This window comes from Nuphar pumila, chromosome 12 (assembly GCF_984573655.1).
Source record: "Nuphar pumila chromosome 12, dmNupPumi1.hap1.1, whole genome shotgun sequence".
NCBI lineage: Eukaryota > Viridiplantae > Streptophyta > Magnoliopsida > Nymphaeales > Nymphaeaceae > Nuphar > Nuphar pumila.
This window is the reverse complement of record NC_143260.1, coordinates 96,292,309-96,318,828: the sequence shown is the minus strand read 5'-3', so window position 1 is coordinate 96,318,828 and position 26,520 is coordinate 96,292,309. Positions and strand designations below refer to the sequence as shown.

The 26,520-nt window shown below is 34.5% G+C and overlaps 1 protein-coding gene across 1 annotated transcript; it reads left to right on the top strand.

Moving 5' to 3' along the window:
• Window positions 1-427: 427 nt before the first annotated feature.
• LOC149821238 (small ribosomal subunit protein uS12) lies at window positions 428-3,572 on the top strand. Its single transcript, XM_089982291.1, has 4 exons — window positions 428-533; window positions 2,746-2,901; window positions 2,997-3,123; window positions 3,328-3,572. Exons 1-4 carry the CDS (start codon window positions 529-531, stop codon window positions 3,466-3,468), a joined length of 429 nt encoding a protein of 142 aa, XP_089838417.1. The 5' UTR covers window positions 428-528; the 3' UTR covers window positions 3,469-3,572.
• The last annotated feature ends 22,948 nt before the right edge of the window (window positions 3,573-26,520 follow it).

The following is a 26,520-nucleotide window of genomic DNA, read 5'->3' as shown; positions in this document are numbered from 1 at the left end:
CGGATGTAAATGGGTCGGACTCCTGTCGGGTTTAGGCACTACTGGGTCAGACTTAATTGGGTATAATGGCCTAATGGGGGGCTTCAGATTCAGGTTCGGATGGAATTAAATAAAACCGATTCCGGACTCCACTATCTTAAAACCCAACATTTACACTTAATCGGGTCGGCTTTTAGTCAATTTTGGGATATGGTTTGAATGCAAAACTGAATACCATTATTAATCAGATCTGGATTTTTCTACCAAACCAGAGTAAACGGGTTTGATTCAGTCGGGTACACGAAGCAAACCCGTTCTGTTTACATCGTAAGCTGAGGATTAAGGAGTGGCAGCCTTGTAAATCTGAGCAAAAACCGGTCTTCTCTCATCAAGCGGTCTTAATGGGTAGAGCAAAGGGCGCTAGGGTTTCCTCTTCTTTCTCTATCTCACACTCATCACAGACGACAGCGAGTGGTCGCCCTTCCCTTTGCCATCCTCCTCCTCCTCCTCTTCGCTTCTTCTTGCAGGAGAGCGTCTCTATCAGCCAACATGGGGTAAGACATCTTCTCTCTCTCTCTCTCGTTCTGCGTGATGCGATTCTCTCCGCTTGTTACCAGAGTAGAATATTAGTGATGAATGAAGTCTTCTTTTTTTCTTGTAATCTTTGTTGGGTCTTATGAATCTGTGCGTTATTTGTAGCGCCTGTTCTTCTTTCCATGGTATGAATCAATCTTCGCCTTTCTTCTCGTTTTTCATCCTCTATTTTTTTTTTTGTGTGTATGCGTGTGTTATTGGATTCAAGCGTAGCATATGGGTTGCATTTAAGACTCTCCAATGAAGATCTTGTTGCCTGATTGTGTTCATAGTGGTCTTTCATTCCTTTAGTTGATCTCCTCCGCCTCTCGACTACTCTTCAGGCTCATTACTTATTGTGGACCATTCGATGTGTATGGTCTCTATAAGCTCGCTGCTTGCGGTTTTCATGATGGTGAGGGGAACGAATGTGTCACTATGCACATGTTAGATGTTTGATGGTCCGGTTTTGATGGCTGCAAGCTAGATTGCCTTTCATCTCTTTCTTATGGGTGGACTAGGGGAAGCAATATTTATGAGAGACGGATCGGTTTGTGTTTTTAATATGTGTATATATACAAACCATTTTGAAACAAATGTCCGTGCAAACATTGTTTGAGCTCAAGGCTCATGCCATTCCTTCATGTCTTGAGAGGATGGATTCCTTTGTGGAATTTGATGGAGCTCAGAGTAAGGCCTGGTCAACATTTATTTTTACATATAGAAATTGTCAAACATGGACAAATTTGACCCAATCTGATTTGGAGTCCAAGTTGAGCATATGTAAGTTCGATTTCCACTCGTTTGCCTAGTCTTGTGCTATTAGAATAAAGGAAAAACGAGATTATATTAGTTCTAGTTCCAAATAACCGCAGTCCAAACAGTCTACCCGTTAAATCCATCAACCAGGACTAGAGTTGGTTAAAGGGGTGTAGAAGTTGGATTTATTTATTGTTATAGAATATTTGGAAAATTAAAGCATGATGGTAAAAGAGGACACATGCATTGATGTGATTGTGAAGGAACTTTCAAAGTCCAGTCCGGAAAGATAGCTTTATGCCATACTCCGTCACAGTTGATCACCACACTTAGAGACCAATGAAGATGTAATGAAATTATTTTGTAGTTACTGATTGCTTTTTCAAATTTGAAATTCCAATTAACATTCAGATATCAAAAGTTGAAACCATTTGTTTGGCTGGGTGTTTCCACCCCAAGCAGCTATCTGCTTGATCTTGTATCCTGGTGAAATGATTCTAGCTTAAGCTTCCAAGCATTGTTGTAACTTTGTATATCACAAGAATGAGACTCTGTGCTTCTTCATTATGCAGAGAAACATTTTTTAATTTTCTTGCTATTGAGTTCTGAAAAACTAACAGAAAGGAGCATATTTTAGTTGTTCCATAATATAGATTCTCAATTTATGAGAGGTTTGGCTGCAAAAGTCTAGGGGTGGTGCTCATGATGTGAATCTTGAGATCTGTGATTGTTCATTACCATGTTCTGTAAATGGTTTTCGTTTTCATGGTCTTGTTTGTCATCTACTTCATTTAGTTTTCTATGAGTTTGAAAGTATAGGCTAATTCTGAAGAGTCTCTGATTTGGAATAACAGGAATTTAGCATAATAATGAGAAACGGTGTCTCTTGTTTCTGTCAGCCCATATGCAGTTACAATACGTGACAGTATTAAGAGGATCCTATCACCTTTCTTGCTGGCTATAAATAGTTTCCTCTTTAGGAGCACACCTGTAATGTTAAGGCCTGAACTTAAAGGCCTTCATAGAGCATATAGGCTATTCTGCATTTGATCATGCGCTTGCTTATAGAGAAGTATATTACTGTGTAGTATTCTACAATTGCCTACCAGTTTGGTATTAAGCATTTCACACTGGTTGGTGGGTACATGGTGGTGAGAGGTCATTTCTATGACAAACACATGCTTCATCTACTAATCTAATTAGCTTTAAAGCTATCGAAGTTTTAACTTCTCTATGACAAACCATTGAGGAAATGCTGTACAAGATCATAGTTTTCCAAATATAGGGTGTTATGTTGTGGTTGATGGTTCGTAATCTGGAGACTGAAGCATCTTTCTTTGGCTGCTCAGACTTTTTGCTTTTTGATTGTTTATTTACACTTATCGATGTGTTTGGGTGCGAATGATGATCTAATTATTGACAATATTGTACCAGGAAAACTCGTGGTATGGGAGCTGGGCGCAAACTGAAGACCCACAGGAGGAGGCAAAAATGGGCTGACAAGTCATACAAAAAGAGCCATCTCGGAAATGAATGGAAGAAGCCTTTTGCAGGCTCTTCACATGCTAAAGGGATTGTTCTGGAGAAAATGTGGGCATTCTGTTTTTATTCTTACACAGTTTTTTTACTCTCTCTTCTCTTTAAAATCATTTACCAAGACAAGTGAACTCCTTTTGGTCTTCCAGTGGAATTGAAGCCAAGCAGCCTAACTCTGCTATTCGAAAGTGTGCTCGAGTTCAGTTAATCAAGAATGGGAAGAAGATTGCTGCCTTTGTTCCTAACGATGGTTGCTTGAACTACATTGAGGAAAATGTAAGTTTCTCGTCATATTACACCGGATTGCGTCAACTCCCTTTACCACCTCATTTCATTATCCTTTCATTTTCACTCGTCTGTTTAATTTGGATTGCATTTGAACAAATATAAGATTTCTTTAGCTCTTTTCCAGGATTGACTGCTTAAGTTCAGGAACATATTGATCAGAATTATGAGAAACTGGATTGATGATTATTGCAGGATGAAGTATTGATTGCGGGATTTGGACGGAAAGGGCATGCGGTCGGAGATATTCCTGGGGTTAGATTCAAGGTGGTGAAGGTATCTGGTGTGTCTTTGTTGGCCCTCTTCAAGGAAAAGAAGGAAAAGCCAAGGTCTTGAGCTGGCATTTTTTTCTTCTTCATGCTTGAAACTTTTTTAATGTTTTGTTGATCTGGACTTGAACATTTCCATTTTGTTATCGTATAAACTCATCATTTTTGGAATAGCGAGTTTTTTGCAGTTTTTCTATCAGAATTTTCACTTTTGTTTTCTTTTTAAACCTTAGCATTTTTGGAATAGTGAGCTTTTCACAGTTCTGCTATCTAGAATTTTTTTGTGGAATTCTTAATCTCATGGTTGAGCATGCGTATGTGTATGTATTTTTCTTTCATATAATCTAATCAGATGTGAAATCTTTTTTGCTTGTTGATTGGCTGAGGCCTTTATTTAAATAGTGATGATAAAAAAGGCACCGGAGGTAAGGTGCCCTAATTTTGCCTTTCCTTCCCATATACGTGGCGTCTAAGCCTCTTTTTAGATTAGGTTTCTGCCTCAGATCATGCATTTTGAAGAAAATTTTTCTGTTTCTACTTTCTATGATTATGTAAACAAAAATAAAGAAGCGGGATGTTTCTTCTTTTGGATATGAAGAAGAAACATCCCTAATCTTCTCAAAAAGAGAATCTTCCTAAAAGTCGTTATGGAAATAAGCAAAACATTCTGCTAATCTAAATGATTTTATTGGAAAAATAAGTGATCAAGACTTTGCTTTCTGGTGGAGATAAAAATTTGGGATCGCCCGTTCTACTTTTGTTAATCTGAACAAGATAGATATGAAACAGATATATAATCTAAGTGTAATTGCCAACGATAAGTAGATTTGGTTTCCCCGGAAAAACTACGCTGTACTAACTTCAATCAATCAGTTTCAACTGTTGAAAATGGAATTGTCTGTATTAGGTATGGATCTTAAAAGCTAGTGTGGCCAGTGGGGTGGTTGAGAGGGTGCTGGCATGGAAGGTGCCGGATCAAACCCAGCTGGCGCATGTGTGTGTAGCTTTCAGAGGTGGGCTACATAAGGCAGGGTGGTTGTGGGGCCCTACCCAGAGATTTCCTCGTTTCGGTGAGGTTTCCTTATAAGAAAATGGTGTGGATTTTAAAAACTAGAACATTGGAAAACTATTTCATCAACAGACAAGTTTGCTCAACCGTTTTAACATACCACGTATAAAACAGTAACATTAATAAAGGTATTGTGATGGGTTTTTTCATATATTAAGATGCTAATTAAAAGATGATGGGATTGCAATACATCTGTGTAGTAGAAAATGCTGCCCTATTTGTCCATAAGATATGACTCTTTTACTTGATCCTATAATATTAAAAAAAAAAACTCAAATTAGCCTGGTTCATACTAAACCCTGAACTCTGCCTAAGCCAGTACTGTTCCAGTTGGGTCAGGTAAAGGGGTAATCTTCTAAAACTAAATTTCAGCCTAGCTGATTTGCAGCCGATCATGTTTGAGCTTGGTTTTCTTCACGAGCCTTGTACAAGTTTGAGCTCAGCCTCAAGCTTAGGTTGGTGAAAAGGTTTCTTGGAAGTAAACATTCAGAGATTTTAAATGACTTTTAATGGAAGATGCATTCAGTTGTGGATAACCCTGAAAGAGCATGGTGGTACTATACAAAACAAACTGTGGAGACAGTGCTTTAGGACCCCATTTTCGTTATGCCCTATTTGGTACTTCCAAGTCATAGTTGCAGGTGTTTTTTGTTTGATCAGAACTTTTATGTGTTTAACATAGTTTATTCAATTGAAAACTTGTATTAGATGAGGTATTTTCATGTTTAAACGTGATTTTCGAAGGGATAAAATATCAACTGCTCATAAATGAAAAAATATTCAAATGTTTTGGTTAAATCAAATTCCATTTAAAACATATTTTTTTAATAGATAAATTGAAGATAGATACATTTATAGGTTCAGATTAAACAAAAATCATCTACAAATATGATCTGTTTAATGGACCTCACGAAAATTCTCCCACACATTTTTCTTGATAGGCAAGCTGTGGTTTGGTGAAATACTATCAGTTTGTTGAGATTAAAAGAGATCTACAAAAGATTGTAATCCTCACTTAAGAGGACGGCAGTTAAGGGGATGGTCTTTCCAACACTTGCATATTCTCAACCTAGCTAACTTGGCTAGGTGGTAAACAGCTCTATATAATAATACATTTAAACGTTTTTAAACTGTACATCTAATCCTTCAAAAAGAGTGGCCACTCGTCTCCTCTTCCGCGGGCCTCCAAAGCTTTACACACTTTGCCTACCAGACCAATTCTACTGCACTGAATGATGATATTACAATGGAAGCCAATTTTCTGCAAGATTTGGGGCCAATCTGACAATTCCTTATGTCTCCTTCCCTTTATAAACATCCAGCCTCCACACGCTGCCCGTATGGTTCTGTATCTAGGGATGGCAGTGGGGCGGGGCCGGGGGCAAGGTCTCCACCCCCGGCCCAACTCAAGATTAGAACCTCCATCCCCGCCTCCATCCCCGGCAGGGATGGATTTTAACCTCCACCCCCGCCTTCATCCCCGTTTCATGTCCTCCATCCCCTGTTCAAACGGGGATGAGGTGGGGCAGGGCAGGGCGGGGCGGAGATATTGCGGGGAAAAGTGACGGGGATGGGTCGGGGCAGGGATGAGCCAAGGATCGTGGCGGGGACGGGGCGGGGCGGGGAAAAATATACGTCCATCCCCGAACGGGGATGGATTTTAACCTTCGTCCCCGCCTCCACCCCTGTTTGATACCCTTCATCCCCGGTTCAAACGTGGCGAGGCGGGGCCCCACTTTCCCCCGGTCCACCGCCATCCCTACCTGTATCGTACATCCGAGGTGTCATCCATCCTTATGAATCCCATGTATGTTTATATTTAACCAACCCCTTTACTAGAGCACTCCAATGAATCAAGGTTCCTCTCTCGCAAATATGTAAACACGTGTACATACACAGCCCTTCAACCCCCACTGCCCATCTTTGCACAACCTTCTCTCTCCTATGCTTTCTTTTGCCCCTTCGCCAAGGGGCGGACGGCTGAAATTAGGGGTGGCAATCGGGTCGGGTTAGCGGGTCAGCATACCTCAACACAAACCTGACCCGTTTTATAAACGGGTCGGCTGTGGCAAACACGAACTCGACCCATTTATTAAACGGGTAACCCGACATGACACAGTTAACCCGTTTAATAAACGGGTCGGGTCGGGTAAACGAGTTGGCGGGTCGGGTTCGATTAAACGGGTTGGCAGGTCCGGTTCGAGTAAACGGGTTGGCGGGCGGGTCGGGTAAACAGGTTGACCTGCCCGCCTAACCCGTTTATTAAACGGGTCAGCCGAGTTGGTATACCCCTAACACGAACCAACCCATTTAATAAATGGGTTAGGCTGGTCGACCCGTTTACGACACGAACCCATTTAAGCCAAACCTGAACCCGACTAAGAAGCGGGTTGGCGGGTCGTGTCAGATTTTGCCACCCCTAGCTGGAATAGATGATTGTTCCCCATCCATGTGCATCTGCACAACCTTTTGTGTGCTTTATATATATATATATATATATATATATATATATATATATATATATATATATATATATAGTAAATTTTTTAGGTAAGTGTAAACACCCCAAATTTTCACCCTCATTCATAAATACCTGCCTCCTGCCATTGGGATCCACTCTCCATAGTCTTCAGGAGACCAGTTGGTCGATGTCTGAGCCAGAGCCATTTAGAGCCCGAACTTTTGTCCCAAATTCAAATATTTCAATATTCAATCCTCATTTTGGCTCGATTTCAATTGTCAGTTCTCATCTTCAGATGAGAATCTCCAAATTCTTTGTCTCAGCCAGGGATCTGGGATTCCAACCCCCCCATCTAGGGTTTACATTTTGTGTCATTGCATATTACTACATGCATTTGGCATATCATTCCATTGCATTGCATGTCATTACATCTCATTATCGAGATCTAGAACTCCTATTTTCAAAATATTTCAATCTAGATTCGAGTTTTAAAACTTTTCTTTCAAAATCAATTTCAAATACTTGGGTTTTAAATCAATATTTTATCATTTACCAACCCCCAGGATCTTATATTTCAAAATATTTTTCTCAGAAAACAATCTGGATTTGTTTTGAACTCAATCTCAATTGATTTCAATTCTCAGATGAGACCCATTTAGGTGGTGTCGCTTCTGGATTCCTTCATTTATTAAAATTTCTCAAAAATCTCAGAGTCCTAGTTGGAGCAAGACTCTATCTTTTCAAAACTTCATTTTGATTCTAAACTAGATGCAGTCATATCCCTTGCCCATTCTTGTCATTTTTTTGCCAAAATCTCAGAATCTCAGTCCAATCAGGACTCTTTTTTTAGAGTCCTAGTTGGATCAGGACTCTTTTTCCTGAGTCTCGGTTGGATCAGAACTCTACTTTTTACTAGCATTTTACCTGTTTATGAGAAAACCTTTCAAAATCCTTCATTTTTGGCCAAAATCCTAGAGTCCCAGTCGAATTGGGACTCTTTCTCAGAGTCTTAATCAAATCAGAACTCTATTTCGATTTCATCCTTTACTCCTGTTCTTCACTCGTTTTCAAAACCTTCTCATCTAATTTTTAAAATCTTTTATTTTAGCCAAAATTTTAGAGTTCTAACCGGATCAGAACTCTTTTTCTAGAGTTTCAGTTGGATTAGGACTCTATCTTTCATCGTTATTTTATATATTTTCAATCAAATCTTTCAAAGATAAGTTGGACTAGGACTCTGTTCGAAGAGTCCCAATTGGATCAGGACTCTGACCCCGATTTCAATTTTGAGAGAATCTTTCCAAAATCTCTTAATTTATCTTTCCAAATTTCAAAATTGTTATACTTCTATCATAGATTTTCAAAATTCTGGGATTCTATTCCAGAGTTTTGATCGAATTAAGACTCTACCCCAGAGTCCTAATCAAATCAGGACTTTATCCTGAGTTCATTTTCTCACGTCATTTTCACTGGTTTTCAAAAGTTCATTTTAAAGTCTCATCATTTGTTTTCTAGAAAACCAAAATTTCTCAGAATCCTAGTCGAATTAGGACTCTTTCTCATAGTCCTAGTCAGATCAAGACTCTGAACCAGACTTCAATTTTATCTTATTTTCACCTGTTTTTCAAGATCCTCTCATTTGTTTTCTCAGAAAATCCAAAATTCTAAGAGTCTTGGTCCAATTAGGACTTTGTCCCCAGAGTCCCAGTTGGATCAGAACTGTGTTTTGATTTCAATACTTGTTGCTATTTTTATTGTTTTCATAAATTCTTTCATTTGTTTTTCATAAAATACCAAAAAAAAATCTAGAGTTTTAGTCTGATCAGGACTCTGTCCCAGAGTCCTAATTCAGTTTGGAGTCTATTCTGAAGTTTGTTTTTACTTCTATTTTCATTCATTTTCATTTGTTTTTCAAAAATTAGGTCATTTTATAGAGTCTCGGTTGATTTATGACTCAATTTCAGAGTTTCGGTTGAGTTAGGACTCTAACCCTGACTACATTTTCTGACTTATTTTACCAGTTCTGATAAAATATTTTAAAAACTTTTTTATTTGGCTTTAAAAAATCTAAAATCTCATAGTCCTAATTGGTTCAAGACTCTGGTCTAGAGTTTTAGTTTGCTTAGGACTCTGTTTTCAAAACCTTTGAATTCCATTTGTTGATTTTAACTTTATTTTAAAGCCATTTTCAGTCTTTATTTTAATTTTTTCAAAACTCTGATATGGGGCCCACTCAGTTGGCGCCATATCAAGAGGAGTTTTGACTCAGTCAAAACTCTGTGCCATTTCAAAACTTTCAATTTCAAGTCTACTTTAAATATCTTTTGAAAAACCTCTCATTTTCAAGTTTTAAAATTCTTTTTGAAAATTCAAGTGGGGCCCACTCGAGGTGGCGCCACATTTGCAAAAGTCAAGGTTAGACTAGGGTTAGTCAGTGTTCTAGTTAGGTTAGGAGTTCAGTAGGATCTAAATTGATTTTAAAAATTCACTTTTACTTTGGTTTTAATTAGTGATTTTTAAAGTTTTAAAATCAGGGTTTTAAAAAATTCAATGTGGGCCCACACTAGGTGGCACTACTTTTGGAAGTCTTTTAGGTTTGTTAGGAGTCTAATTAGGTTAGCTAGAGTCCACATTAGGTTAGCTAGAGTCCACATTAGGTTAGGTAAAATTTGCCCCCCACTAATGGTTTTGGATAATTTTTAAAAGGGACAAACTTGGGATTAATTAACTTTTTTGAAAACCTAATTTATTTCTATAAATAGAAGCCAAAGGAGGGTTAATCCCTAGGTTCTTTTTCTCTCCCAATTTTGTGGCTTCTCTCTCATCTCTAGCACCTTCTTCTTCCTCTATTGCAGTTGCAGCCCCAAGGTGAGTTATTTAATATTATTTCGTTAGCTTATTAGTTTTTTTTTATGTTTTCAATGGATTTCACCATGGGCACCCCCTTTTTCATGGTTTTTAACCATGGGTTTCATCCAAGAACTCCAAAATCTACCCAAGAAGATGATCTAACTCAGTTTGGGGATGTTTTTCAGGATTCTAATCCGTTAGAATCGTTTAAAGGTACGTTTTCTATGTTCTTAACCAATGAAATATGAGATTTACCCGTTAAATGGGCTAAATCCATATTTTCAAAGGTAAAATCAATTTCAACCATGGATTTCATATATTTTTTTTATTCTCTTGTCATATTAATGTTTATTTCATATATTTTAGCATTAATTTAAATTTCGTTATGCTATTTATGCATTTTTTTATCTTTTTCGTGTTTAAATCATAGTTTTTAGTGTTTTCTTAGATTTTTGTGTGTTTTGATTCTAGGGCTGTAGAAATCATATTGTTTAATGTTTAAATATTCATTGTAAAATTTTGATTTTTTTTATGATTAGTCCACGAATTTATCAGTAAGTCTCTGTAAAAAAATCAGAAGTTTTTTGGGTTCGAGAACCCTATCATAAAAATACAAAGTCGAATCGTTATTTATGTTACTTAAAATCGCTATTGATATTCAGGTGTAAGTTGCAGATATGATTATTTTTGTCATCCGAGATCTGATTTGGGTTCTGTAAATTGTAGTAGCTTTGTATTAGAATCTACTATTTAATGTAATTTTCTCATAATTTTATGTCATAGTCTGCTATTTTTCCTCTATCAGAAAGTTAAATCAACTTTTTAGAACTCGTTATGTTTTATTAAAACCCTAAGTTAACTTGCATTGATCGTATCTCCCTAACCGGGATCCGATCAATGATCTGTAAAAATGGAAATTGCTTATTTGCATGTCTGCTAGTCACTGCTAAAATTTTAGAATTTTCTGATGTGGTTTGCTATTTTTCTCTGTATTTGAAACTGGAAGTACCTATTTTGATAGTTTTTATATTTGTTAAATTCAAGTACAGATTGCCGGAACAATATCTCCCTAATCGGAGATGATTTTTCTGATCTGTAAAAAAGAGAATCTTTACTTTTCTGTCTATTAGTTCTTTGTAAAATTTTATGAATTTCCATGATGAATTGACCCCTGATTCGGGTCTGACACTGTGACAGGTACGTGCCCGCAGGTAAAAATAGTATATTTTAGGATTTTATGCAAATTTTGAATTGGAATAATGCTAAAAATAGATTTTTATGATTCCAATTTAATTTTAGGGTTATCAGAAGTGAATGTGTCCATTTTTATTAATTTTGGAACTCATTTGATGCTTGAATCGCTTATATTGCAAAACAGGGTGCCTGTAGGATCCTGAAACACTGTCAAAATTATGTTTTTTTGTGTTATTTTTTATTTTTTTCATAAAATTTCATGTTTTTAGGGTTTGTTCATTTTTATAATCATGCTAGGACATTGCATATTCTATTTGGCTTTGATTTGAGTCTTTTTAAACACTAAATCCAAAGTTTTACCAAAATATTTTCTTGAAAACCCTAATTTCAAGGCCATAGTCATATTTTCAGGGGTATTTTTATCGATTTTCCCTAAATTCCGAATTTCAAAGTTGTTTATCTTTATTATTTTTTCAATTTTACATTATTCTTTATTATTTTTATATCAGGAAAAATATGGAAAAAGACTTATATCTAGATAAATCCAGTAATTTCCAGATATTACTGGATAAATCTAGAAAAGCCAACATATCTTCACTAACAAGTTTTCTAGTTTTGCAGGGATGTTCAAGGTTGTATTCTTCTTTATTTTCCTTTATTTAAATTTAATTAGTGATATAAATTGTAAATAAATTTGGAATAAGAATTTGAATTCATGCTTAGAATTATGATTTGCATTGCATATAGTTTCAATTTTGATATATAATTGTCATGTTTGTCATTCATGCACATATTTCAATTCTACCATGGTCTACACGAATGGCACGTGCACTAGCTTCTAGGCAGTTGGTAAACTCAATTGAGTTTGTATTTATGGCCATAGTCAGAATACGAACGAAATCCAGATTTACCATCTTCTTTTAAGCCACAATTAGCCTACACTCTTAGGTTATTTTAAAAAACCATAGCATATTTCAATCTTTTATAAATGATTTATCCTTTTATAATCAAGTGAGTTATATTCAATCCATATCTGTGGCCATAGTCAGGGATATGTAGAGAATTTGATTCATGGAAATTCTATAAGGCACAAAAATTCTTTTTTCAAACAATTTTCTCAGAAATCTTCATAAATCTTTTCCCAAAATCATATTCATGCATCATCTAGGTTTAGATTGCATCATAAACATATTTCACAGGGTTACATGCCCATCCTTTTGATGTATTTTCCAAATTTCATCTCATAAAATCGATTTTCTCAAATTTGCCTTGATTTTCCTCAAAATCGATTTTCTCAAAAACCTTTGGTTTTTCAAAGATTTCCCAAGTATTTTCCAAGCTCAAATCACGATTTTTCAAGTTACAACATTTTCAATTTCAAAGTTCCATTTTAGAGAAATCAATCTTCTCTAAGTCATTCTGAGTTTTATCAGACATCGATTTCTTCAAAACTTCAAGACTTCTTCAGAAATCAATCCTCTTTTTCTTCAAAAATATTCTCTCAACAAGGCTCACGATTTTCAAAGTATCAGCTTTTCCAAGAATCTTCCAACTATTTCAAATCTTTATGCCAAACATCATGTTTTCAAACCTGCATTTTCAGAAATTCATAGCACATGCCTGATTCTTTGTGCATTTAGGAAATAGATCATGATTTAAACAAGTTGAGCAAAGCAAATCATATGGTTGATCATTGGTTCAATTACCCTTGGTAAAGGTGCCAGGAATGGTTGAACCTCGTACTGACAGGCGAGTTTCATTCTTCGAAATTATCTTGCATTTTAAAACGGATGCGAGTTATTTTCAAAAACTTTTTCAAAGGTCAGTTTGACTTGCAAAAGTAAAATTTTGCAATGATAATAGTAAGGAAACCCCCAATAAAAGTCTAATATGTTTCATCTGACACTCCATATGATATTCACTTGTTTGGGGTTTGGGTTAGTAGAAACTAGCTCTTAGATCATGTTATCCCAATGTAGGATTTTGCATGAGTTGAAAAATCAATATAATCTATTAAATTTGTAACATTTATAAAATTATTTTTTATGTTGAAAAAATAAGCTTCAAGAGTCAATTCTTACTATTTTGACCATCGTGAATACATTCATGGGTTTAGATTTGGTCAACGCAACCTTTTACTATGAGTTCCAACTAGAGGATTCTTTATCCATGTGGGTATCAAATACTTCCCCTCTCAATATATATACCTCATCATGCTAAATCAGTGGCGGGCACACATTTAACCTCAAAAACTGATTTGCAAGGGTTAATGAAAAGCTAGAGATCAATTTGCAAAATGACATAAGGTAGGGACTATTTTGCAAATCAGCTGTAAAGGACTATTTTGCAAATCAGCTGTAAAGGACTAATTTGCAAAAGTCCCTTTAATAAAAACATGTTTGGAATCGTATCATTGTGATGTGTAGGAAAGATTTTAGAAGGTATGAAAAATCAGCCGCTCACAATGTGCCAAAATTTGACAACTTAAAAAACCATGATTTATTCCTTAAAAAAACATTGTGATCTTATTTCAAAAAAACACAATCCATGTATGATTGTTAGCCAACAAACTATGCTTAACACTTAACACATGCAGGGTTAATTGCATGAAAGAGGTGATCTTGACCTTAGGGCACAGAAAAATTTGGGGAATCTCTCTCTCTCTCTCTCTCTCTCTCTCTCTCTCTCTCTCTCTCTCTCTATATATATATATATATATATATATATATATATATATATATATATATATATATAAAAGCCCATAACAATGAACGATTTACAGTGGACAAGCAAATCGTCCACTGTTATGAGACCATTATCTTCTGTTGATCGCGCGTTGATCAGCGGTGACACTTTTTTTTGCATAAAAAGGACTTTTAGCAATGGTCGTGACTGTTGCTGCATCACATCGATCGATGTTTATGGTCTATATATATATATATATATATATATATATAATCACTGGAAATATGAGAACTAATGTATGAATCGTGTTTTTTATGATTTTTTTGTTCTTTTCTCTTGAATATAACCGCACAGATGTGATCTACATGCTTGGTTTTATAGAAACCCACACTTGAAGCATCCGATTTTGATGCATAAATGATATATTTTTAAAGATTTAAAATCAATGGACCATAAACTTCATAAGGATTCAAGCATTAAAAAATCACAAATTTTCATAAAAAGTACATGATCCAATGGTTGATTCCTAACAAATTTACCATGCCAAGCACATCCACATGGTTGGATTTGCAAAAAAAGTGTTGAAATGCCTATATTTTCAGTTCTCATATTCTAGTATCTCTCTCTATATATATATAGTCACTAGAATATGAGAACTAGAAATATGGGCATTTTCAATACTTTTTTTTGCAAATCCAACTATGTGGATGTGTTTGGTGGTTGATCTTTTTGCAATAATATTTTTAAAAGATATTTTCACTAAAACATTTGGAAAATCATCAACCAAAGATATAAAAACCGACTTTCCATGAATATGGCGAGTACGGGTCGAATCCTTAGAGAACAGTAGAATATTCAAATTAAATCTATAAATTTCAATTTATTAATATCATAAATGTTTACAACTAACTTAAATACTACAACTATGATTAAGTTACAGACTAAAATTAAAAATTAACTAAAAACAAATCCTAAATTAGGTTGTTCAAGCCTCTCCAGATCGTTAGGGGCATTTCTATCATTTCACCAAGTATAATTTTCTCACGCTTGACGAAATTAACCTTATAACTTGTAGCTGCTTGTCAACCTCAACGATGATCCCACGAGGGAGTGGGTAAGGTAGAGCGGTTAGTGAGTCTCGAGAAGTATGCCTAGACGTCCTTTGATGGCTGCAACCTTGCAATGCACCACCCACCTTGAAGCTGATTTGTAGAGGGTTCGAAGAAGAAGAGGAGAGCCGTATGGAGGGAGAGACGACTAGCCACGAGGTGTAGACAGCACACCACAGAGGCTAAGCTCCAATGTGGTCTGCAGCTCTATAAAAGAGAGAGAAAAACAACATACAAATAATACAAAAATAAGAAATAAAAACAAGAAGAAGAAGACAAGACACACGCACAAAAGGGGGGCGTGTGAGATAAGGAGAGAGAAGAGAGAGAGGAGACGAGAGAGAGAGGGGCAATTTTTCCAAGACCCAAAAATGTGTGACCCCCTTTTTGTAATACTATTTATACTCCCTAATCTATCCTAATTCAGAAAACCACCTAAATAAGAAATTAGTTTTAGCTAAATGCCTAGATTCTATATTATTTGTAACTGGCTATTTGAATGAGTTAGAAAGAGAGGGGTTTTAGAAAATATTATTGAAAAACTCTTTAAATCACATGGGTTTAGGATATTTAAGGTTTGGATCCAGTCCAAGATCCAAATTAGAGCTCTTAGGTCAAAACTGCATCCAATCTACCTTGAAATCTGATCCAAAACCCTACAAATGCAAGATTTTCCTTGTTTTAACTCTGATTTGAGTGAAATTCGAATTGAGGCCTCTTTATACCTAATTACATCAATACATGGGTTCTAAACTATTAAAACATGTGCAAATGCATGAATATTGTATAAAAATGATGTGTATTCTATGCATTATCAAATACCCTCATGCTTGAATGTTTGTTAGTCCCTTAACAAATGACTAAAGAAAGTTAATATGCTAAGAACTAAAAATAAACAATGCATGTAAAATAAAATAAAATTCTTAACTCACTTTCGTAGGAATCACGGTTGCATTTAGCTCATGCAACAAGCCCTTTAAACCCATGGGTTACCCTCAGTGGACAAGTAAGGTCTCATGAGGGTTTACAGAGATGCTACCCATAAACATCAATATCATGCAGGAAATAACAATTCTTTTAAAAAAAATTAGGCAATCAAGAAATTAGTTTAAGCAAATATTTCATGTAATTTACATTCTCATAACATATTTAGAATTTTCATGCCTCCACAGTAAAAACTTTTTTCTTTCACTTTTCTAAAATTTGTAATTCATGAGTTTTTCTCATAAAATCAAGTATTATCATGTTACTTCATTTATCATCACTTGTATGTTTTATGCACAGTATTTCATAATTATTCTTAAACAAATATTTTTTTCTTAAGCTAATTCTTTTTCTTTTGATTTTCAATTTTTCACGTTTTTCAATTTTTCAGTCAAGCACTATTTCAAATATCAAGTTTCGTGACCCATGTAGCGAGCTTTGGGTCAGTGACTCCCAAGCCAAACAACCTTAGGGCACCAAATACGGAGTATCCCCCAAACTTAATTGCTCGAGTTACTAGACCTTTCATTTTAATAGTTTACGTATAGTCTTCTTCTTGTCATGTGCAATGTCTATATCCATTAGGCTTTCTATGAAGTCTATGTAACGAGCTTTCGAGCTGGTGGCTCCCAAACCAAGTGGCTTTAGGGCACCAAGTGTAAAACACCCTTCAGACTCTACTTGCTCGAACCAAATAGGCCACAAATATCGACTAGACAAGAATATGATCTTCTTCATTATCCTTTTCATCATGAGACTCAAACACTTTAACTTGTGTCTAAGTTCAGCTACTGGGGATCGCGAAGACATCAACAACTAAACATACACTCTTTTTCTTTTAAGCTCATATTTCTATATATTTTTCAATTGCTTAGTTTTTCAAAAACATACTGTGCATACTTATACTTTAGTGATTCAAAACAATTCTAGTGTAATACTCTATTTTCTTTGCAATTTATATAAATAACTACTCTTTAGATTTGTTCAAAAAAACAATTTTATATGGGGCTTAAAAATTTCTAAATTGTCAGATTATGTCAAAAACATTCCTAAATGCTACAAACTTGTTTCTTAAAGGCCTAATTTTATGAGTTTTATCTACCTGAACAGATTTTTTTTAGAGTGTGCATCTAACCCATCCCCTCATGCTTGAATAACACTTTTCCTAGTGGCATACAAAAAAATGTAAACATGCAATGCAGATGCACACTGAAGAACATAAAATAAATATGGGAGAAATGATAGATACAACCTGATATATGCAGGGCCTCTTGAGTTGATGATTGACTTGACTTCACACCACCACTATGCATATATGAATGCATAGTTTTCTGTTGATCTGGCCAATGGTCTGCTCCTGAAGCCGTGTCCTGTGTCTAGTAACCTGGACTCATATACTGAAGCACCAAATAATACTCATACCTGCATGACAAAAATGAAATCCAAGTCAAAATAAAATCAAAATAAATAAAATCTTATTCCTACTATGTATATATGGTACACTGTCTCTGCTCAGATCTCGAAAGCCTAAAGTTCCTTGCCCTTGAGATTCATCACAGGTTGGCTCGATAGACCACCCTCGTTTCTCCTCGTCAAAGCATCTGCTAACTGGCCCATCTGTGTTTCAAGCTTAGCTGTGGACTGGGTATGGGAGTTAAGCATTTGGTTACACTTCGTCATAGCATTGTGATTGGAGGTTTTCACATCCTGTAGTGCTTGAAGAATCTTCTCCTCAAATGACAATTGTGAAGCTGTCTCTTGAGGGGGTAACCATGGGAAAGGTAGGAAAAGGCTTGGGGTAATTTGGCCTTTGGTATGACTGAGTGAAAGAGATAGGCCTAACCTGGTGACACAGAGGGGCAGGGACTGGGGCTTTCTAGTTTTTCCATAAAAAATTATGGTGGTTTTGCCAACCCGGATTGTATATAGAAAAAAATGGGTCATTCGAGGGATTGGCGAACCCTTGAACAACCTGAACTTGTTCATGAACAAATTCAGGGTACTGAGCTATCGAAGGACACTAAGTGACATAATGTGCTAGACTAGCACAGAAAGCACACACCTAATGAATGGGAAATGGGCCCACGAGAAGTTGATCTAGCTTCTGCAAAAGCATATCAACTTTGTTTTGCAGCGCAACAGTCAGACCAATCTCGAAAACACCACATTTCTTAGGAATGCTGGGTGTGAGTCTCTCGGAATGAGAGCTAGAGGCATGGTACAACAAATTTTCTGCTAACGTGTCAAACAATCTCCATGTTTCACCTTCACTCTTCAACATGAATGTCCCCCCGTATGAAGAATCAATCATCTAACGATTCATATCAGACAATCTATCGTAAAAACTCTGTACCAGTTGCCATCGCGACACCTGATGGTGGGGACATTTTCTAAGGAGATCCTCCATCCTCTCCCAGGTCTCATAAAATTGCTCACCATCTTGCTCTAAGAAGCTAGTAATGGCTCACCTAAACTAGTTTGTTTTACCGATGGGAAAGTATTTCTTCAGGAACTTCTGTTGTATTTGATCCCAGGACCCTATTTCTATAGAATCTAATGACTTTAGCCAATACTTGGCCTTGTCCTTCAATGAGAATGGGAAAATGGTCAATCTCAAAGCACCGTCCCTAAAATTCTGTGTCTTCACTGTAGACCAGATCTCGAGGAACTCGTCAAGGTACCTATAGGGATCCTCATTACTAAGGCCATAGAAAGATGAGAGCATCTGAATGACACTGGTCTTAATCTCATAATAAGACGCTCCTACATCGGGTCTTCGAATGTAGGATGTCTGGATGTACTCTGTGGGAGTGAAGTACTCCCTCAGAGAATGGGGAGGAGCTGGAGCTGAAGGATCCATGTCACCCATTTTTCTAGGACTTCAAGAAGAATGTAAAATTCTCTTTGGGTTGTCGACAAAAGGATGCAATGGAGTACCAAAAGCTCTTCGTCTTTGCATACACTGGTGCTAGGACCAAATGTATGAAACAAACCTAAATTTATCTAAACTAAACTAAACAAAATAAAAGCACAAAAATACAAAGTAAAAACAATAAAACTAATCTAAACTATGTCAGAATTATTTAACTATTCTACTAAAATAAAATAATAAAAGTTAAATCTAAATTAGCGCAAAACCAACAAATACAGGAAATCACAAACTATGTTCGCTAAAACTCACATGTCTAATTGCTCCTCGAGGCATGCAATCCAGTGAATCCTAGGAAAACAACATGTGAATCCTATATTTACTAACTATGTTAATCATATATTTACTTATTAATCCTACTAACTAGAACAAATGAAAATGACTAACTAAACAAATATTAATAAACTAAAATATAAGAAATAACATAATATAATCGACACTTCCCAGCAACGGTGCCAAAATTTGGTTGATCTTTTTGCAATAGTATTTTTAAAAGATATTTTTCACTAAAACACTTGGAAAATCGTCAACCAAAGATATAAAAACTGACTTTCCATGAATGTGGCGAGTACAGGTCGAATCCTCAAGGAATGGTAGAATATTCAAATTAAATCTATAAATTTTCAAATTATTAATATCACAAATGTTTGCAACTAAGTCAAACACTACAACTATGATTAAGTTACATATTAAAATTAAAAATTAACTAAAAACAAATCCTAAATTAGGTTGTTCAAGCCTCTCCAGATCACCAAGGGGATTTCTATCATTTCACCAAGTATAACTTTCTCGCACTTGACAGAATTAACCTTGTAACCTATAGCTGCTTGTCAACCTCAAGGGTGATGCGACGAGGGAGGGGGTAAGGTAGAGCGGTTAGTGAGTCTCGAGAAGCACGCCCGGACGTCCTTTGATGGCTGCAACCTTTCCTTACAATGCTTCACCCACCTTGAAGCCGATTTGTAGAGGGTTCGAAGAAGAAAATGAGAGTCGTATGGAGAGAGAGATGGCTAGCCACGAGGTGTAGATGACACACCACCGAGGCTAAACTCCAATGTGGTCTGCAGCTCTGCAAAAGAGAGAGAAAAACAACACACAAAGAATACAAAAACAAAGAATGAAAACAAGAAGAAGAGAAGACACACGCACAAAGAGGGGGGTGTGAGAGGGAGAGAGAGAAGAAAGAGAGAGAGAGTGGGGCAATTTTTCCAAGACCCAAAAATGTGTGACCCCTTTTTTCTAATACTATTTATACTCCCTAATCTATCCTAATTCAGAAAACCACCTAAATAAGAAATTAGTTTTAGCTAAATGCCTAGATTCTATGTTATATGCAGCTGGCTATCTGAATGAGTTAGAAAGAGGGGGGGGGGGGGGAGGGGTTTCGGAAAATATTATTGAAAAACTCTTTAAATCATGTGGGTTTGGGATATTTAAGGTTTGGATCCAGTCCAAGATCCAAATTAGAGCTCTTGGGTTAGAACTGGATCTAATCTACCTCGAAATCTGATATAAAACCCTAAAAATGAAATATTTTTCTTGTTTTAACTCCAATTTGAGTGAAATTTGAACCGAGACCTCTTTGTACCTAATTACATCAATACATGGGTTCTAAACTATTAAAACACATAAAAATGCATGAATATTGTATAAAAATGATGTGTATTTCATGCATTATCATTTGGCATGGTGAATTTATTAGGAATCAACCATTGGATCTTGTATTTTTGATAAAAAATGTGTTTTTTGAATGCTTGAATATTTGTGAAGATTTTGAGCCATTGATTTTAAAGCCTTAAAAAAAATCTTATTTATGCATCAAAATCGGATGATTCAAGACCAGGTTCTTATAAAACCAAGCATGTATATCACATCCATACGGTTAGATTTATGAGAAAAGAACAAAAAATTGATAAAATTCATGGTTCACAAATTAGTTCACATATTTCCAGTTCTCATATTCTAGTGGCTATATATATAAAACATTTGGTCATGCTATATATTTTGTCATGGTGACATGTGGTATAAATACTTTTTTTTAGTTTTTTATTGCTTTTTCATCAACTAACATCTACATGCTTTTCTTAGTAGGAATCATGATTTTGTAAGACTTCAAACATTAATGGGCTATAATGTGCAATATTTTCTTAGGTCATAAAATCACTTTTTTCATAAAAAAAAAAAAAGATTCAAAAGCTGGTTCCTACAATTTTGGAACATGTTGAGTACATCTATGAGGTCCGATCAAATCAAAACAACCCATGACTATGAATTTAGAGGCTACATGACATTCTAACAACATTACCAAATGTTATATATATATAATTCTTTTCAATTTTTTTGCACATGATGTGAACTACATGTTTAGTAGAAACCAACCTTTGGAACTCGTTTTCCTGATATATATTTAAGATTTACGAGTGTTGAAACATCAACGACCTATAATGTACTAAAATTTCAAACCTCAAAAGAACATATTTTTTAATAAAAAATCATGATCCAAAGGTCTTCTACCATTTTGACAATGTTGAACACAACTATGAGGTTATATTTGGTCAAAACAATCTGACCCTATGAGTTCCAATTAAGGGTTTTCTTATCCACGAGAGTAGCAAATACTATGCTCTATCTATCTATATATATAGGAAAAACAATAGCTGCTTAATCTATAGCTTCCTAAACGGAGCACAATCACACTGACAGTCCATCACACATGGGTGATGGTCAGTCAGTGTGTAAAAAATAACAAAAAAGTGCAAAAGTGCTTTAAAATGTAGAAAAGAGGCTTCGGTGGCACTTCTGTAAAGCTTCATAGAGATGCACTCAGTATTTTTTTCAATAGAGTTGCACCCAGTATTTATAAAAGGGGCTTTAGTGGCATTTTAAAGTGTTGCTAAAGGTCCCAACAGAACTGGGACATTTAGTGGCATTTCAATAGCACACTAAAGCCTTTTTCATTGTTTTTATACATTTTAAAGCATTTTTGTGCAAAAAAAATATGAGTGTTCATTGCACGCACGATGGATGGTAATATTGATTGAGTTTGGTTTAGGAAGCTATGGATTAAGCAGCTACTATAACGCCCTCAAAATTTTAATCAGAAAATACATAGATTTTTTTTGTAAATACGAGGTTTCATCTATGGCATTGCCTTAACTTAATTGAGCTCTAAGGAGTCAGTCTGTGCAAGCACCAGCATTTAATAGCTTCCTAGAACCCAATTCGAGAAAAGATGTCCAAGTGATAAAACCCTTTATATCGAAATCACATATAATTTAGAATTCATAACGAAAACATTTATTTTAAAAATGGTTAAACATTCTTCACGAGTTACAAGTATTTAAAATAACATTAATAAATCATAACTAATCTAAATCATTCATTCCAAAATTAAATAGTTTATATCAATTATCCAATTATCAATAAATAATTATTAGAGTAAATATAATCTAGGGGATCTAAATAATATAAATGAATGGTTTACATGGCGCCCCCACGGCATCCCGCATCCACTCCTCAACTCATTCATTTTTTGTGCATTATAAAAGTAAGGTGTCAGACTCCCAACTGAGTCTCAGTAGGATACACATTAAGGTTGCATGCATACACAACTCTAAACATACATAAGTATGTATTAATAACAACACATAATAGTAGACATTCAACTGAATCTCAACAACAATTAATTTAAGGAAAACACATTATCATATCATGTCATCATTAAATATCATATCAATATAGGAATGCTTTCAACAAAATAATAAAATAAATATAACTGCATAAATATAAAATGATCATAATCATCTAAATAATTATTTTTCTTGGTTAATTTTGCAGGCATCTCCAGTTAAAATTCATTGTTTAGTTGAGACCACTCAGGTGTTTATTATGCTATATATTTTATTATAATCTGAATGACAATCCAAAATGAAAATAACCAACAGTTGAGAAAAAAATCCTCTAATGATAATAACAATATGATCGATCTCGAAAAAGACTTTGCAGGTCAAAGGAACTACCACCTCTGTCACACAATAGTCTAGGCCCCTTCACTCTTAGAACTAGGGACTAAGGGAGATACTTCGCTCTCCAAACAACACATTGTCTCAAAAGCTTGTACCCTCTACCCTCTCTAAGGTAGACTTGGGATGCTAGAACCCTCGAATTTTGGTACCCTTTTGTAATGTCCCTAAAAAATTCAACCTTTTAAAACTTTTTTAAAACCTGAAATTTTGAAAAAATTTAAAAAAATTCATTTGTTACAAAGTTTTACATGACTCCTGAGAGTAATGTCTCAATGAGTTCATCCACGATCACATTCCAATCGTTCCAAATATTAGATGACTCGCCTGAGTGCAAGCGCAAGCATATATTAGCCTTACAGTATCAGTTACAATATGAAATCAACCTTAAATATAATTTAATTGAGGTTATTACTCTAAGAAAAATTACATATAAAAATACGAAAGACAAAATTTATTTAAAGGTTAAGACAGTTGAGCAGTTATGTAAAAGTTTGAGGTTTGAAATTATATTTATAATTATTGCATAAAAGAAAGGACTCCACAAGGAAATCTCATTCCAAAATATTTACAAGTCTTAAAAGAGTAATGATCTAGAATAGTAAAGTTTAATATTATACAACCCCTTAAAATGTAAACAAGTTTGGATCTCCCAAAGATCGTAATAAGTAAGAGAGTTTCCTCGAGTTTGCAGCAGCCTGACCTTCACCTAGTTCTCCAAGATGGTATCTGTAATATTGTAGGGTATTAACAATATGCCCATAGGAAACCCAAAACCAAACATGAAGAATATAAATCAAGTTTGTAATTATTCAACCAAAGTATGATTCTTATCATTTATAAAATAAGGTTCAAGGAAATTCACAACAACATTCATTCACATAACATTCATTCATTCATTCACACCCATGACATTCATTCATTCATATTCATGACATTTATTCATATAAATGAATAATAATCAAGTACTTCATATATAATTACATAATGTAAGTCAAATCCCATTTGACCATGTCCATCGTGAAACACACGTGCATGGTTTTCAAACAAATCAGGACATAAGAGTTCTTCTCAACATAGCATATGCATTTATAAAGTTTTATATGAAAAACATGTTGAAATCCTATTCAACCATTTCAGCATACTTTATATATGCATGCTTTTCAAGTAAATAAGAGAGACCGGTCTATGAAAAATGAAAGCATTCACATTCTTTTCTCAAAAAAAGCATACACATGTCCATCCCATGACTATAATATGCATTCATATATTTATGTAATCATTATGTCTATTCTTAGGACCATTTATGCACTTTTGCATTTTTTTCTTATAGAGAATGTCATTTCTCTCAACCTTTCTCATGTGTCTCACATATACATGCACTTCACGTGCATCTATCAAGTTCTTGACTTGAATCATAAAGTCAAACACATAACCCTATACATGTCTTTTTTATTCACATGTAAACTCATATGCAATGACATATATAAACATTAAAAAATTCTATATGCCTACTTATATATGTTCATGTACATGATAAAAGTGATTCTATAAATATAATGCATTATTTCTCTTGATTATTCAAACTCATCTGGTTGTTAAAAGAATCTGATTATTCAAGCTTTTACCGAATACTTAGCATGTGACACAATTCTCAAGACATAAACTAAATTTTTAGAATTATGAACATAAATTATATAATTAAATAAACTAATTTAATCATGCTAATTACATGTTTATTATATTAAATAATTAAATCAAAGCATAATCATCTACTTAGGTGTCTCAAAACCTAATTCGTTAAACATGATACTATGCTATATATATCATTTAATATAATGCTAAAACATACTAGGCTGCAACCAAATAACCTAATTAAGCATTCAACAAGTTCAATTTAGAGATCATACCTTTGTAAATTCGAAACATAAGTATAGCGAAACCCAAAAATCTAAGAGGTTTTGCAAACACACAACACCAAATTGCCTCTTTGGCAATTCATCGAACACTTGGTGTGCATGTGCAACATCAAATAGAAGTTTGAAAAAATATAACCTTGTATATGCATTTTGGAAAAATATAACCTTGTATATGAATTTTGAAAAGTATGACCTTGTAAATGAATTTTTGAAAGTATACCATTGTAATTGAATTTTTAAAAAATACAAGATTCAATATGAAATTATCATAAAGTGAGTAAAAATATTCTAAGAAATAAAAGATACATAGTTAAAGTAAATAGAAAGGACAACTAAAAGTTAGAATCGAATTAAAAGAAATAATAAACAATTAAAAGTAACTAAAAAGTACAAATTAGGTAGGAACTACTAATTTGATTTAAACCAAATGCAAGTACACTAGAGAGGGGCGATTTTTCCTAATGATTAGATTGAATTTTCTGAATCTAATAAAATCTATAAAATATTTACTGAATCTCAAAATATCTTTTAAGAAGCTAAAATATCTAGCTTAATAGGTCTTCATAATAGGGTCAAGGGTTATGCTTGGGAGAAAGTGTTGAAAAATTGAGATGATTTAATCTCAACCCTTTATTCCTTGTAATTCATCTCAACTGTCTATTTAGAAAGTAATCATTACCCTCTCCCTATAAATACCTCATCAAATTAAGAGTTTCAAACATCTAAAAGCTTCTCTCTTCCTTCTCTTTCTTGTTTCTTTTCTCCTTTTTGGTTTTTGAGGTTTTTCTTCTTTCTTCACTTGAGAGTAGTGAAGGGTGCCTCTCTAGGAACTCTTCTCTACTTCCTTAGTACTTTGAAAGAACCAAAGCTAGAAGAAGTTCAAGCTTAAGTCCCAAGTCATGGTAAGTTAAATTATTCTTTATGCATCTTGATACTATTCAATTTTTAATCTCTCTCCTAATCCGTATTCTCATCCATATAGGCATGTGCTTTCATAATACATGCAATGTTAGGAAATGAGTTGTTATTATACTTTCTATATTTTTTTAATCTATTCTCAAGAGACACAATTTTCTTTATTATGATCATATGAAAAGAGGAATGATTTTCATGTCCTAATGATAGCTCATTACCATGAACAAGTTAATTAGCATTAAGAGAAATTTCCCTTGATATATGCATCATGCAATTTAGAATTATGCAAGTCATGCTTCATCCAAATTTAAGACTTTTGGAAATCCATGGGCTAATGACAAAATGAATTTTTACTCTTGAAAATTCATGGGAAAGGATATGTATTAATTATACTCAAAATATTGAATTTTATTCATGTGAATATAGAAAAATGTATGCTCAAGATTCGTATGATGTGAACATCAATTTTTGAGAAAATCGCGCAACCATTATCATTAGAATCATGCCCAAAGTAAAGTAGATGAATTGAAGATTCAAAGTGAAGAAATTTGAATAGTTGTGGTTCATCTAATCAAAAGGAAAATAGATTTTTGGAAATTCATATTTATTGAAATAAAATTTGAATTTATTTTTGAATGAGTATAGGTTTTAGAATAAATGAATTTGGATTTTCTCTAAATAAAATTTTTATTTGGATTTTATCTAATTGGATTTTGGATTCAATTTTTTTCTAATTGGATTTTGGATTTGGATTTTCTCTAATTGGATTTTTGGATTTGAAATTTCTCTAATTGGATTTTTGGATTTGAATTTTCTCTAATTGGATTTTGGAGTTGGATCTACTGAAATGGATTTGGATCCTCTCAAATGGATTTTTGGATTTGGATCTTCTCAAATGAATTTTTGGATTTGGATTTTTTCAATTGGATTTGGAACTTCTCAAATGGATTTTTGGATCTAGATTTTCTTAAATGGATTTCAG

What these genes read in the sequence shown, in the direction of transcription:
- LOC149821238 (XM_089982291.1), top strand. An exon ending in GGGATTGTTCTGGAGAAAAT is followed by an intron (nt 2,902 to 2,996) that starts GTGGGCATTCTG and finishes TTGGTCTTCCAG; the next exon opens with TGGAATTGAAGCCAAGCAGC. An exon ending in TGAACTACATTGAGGAAAAT is followed by an intron (nt 3,124 to 3,327) that starts GTAAGTTTCTCG and finishes TGATTATTGCAG; the next exon opens with GATGAAGTATTGATTGCGGG.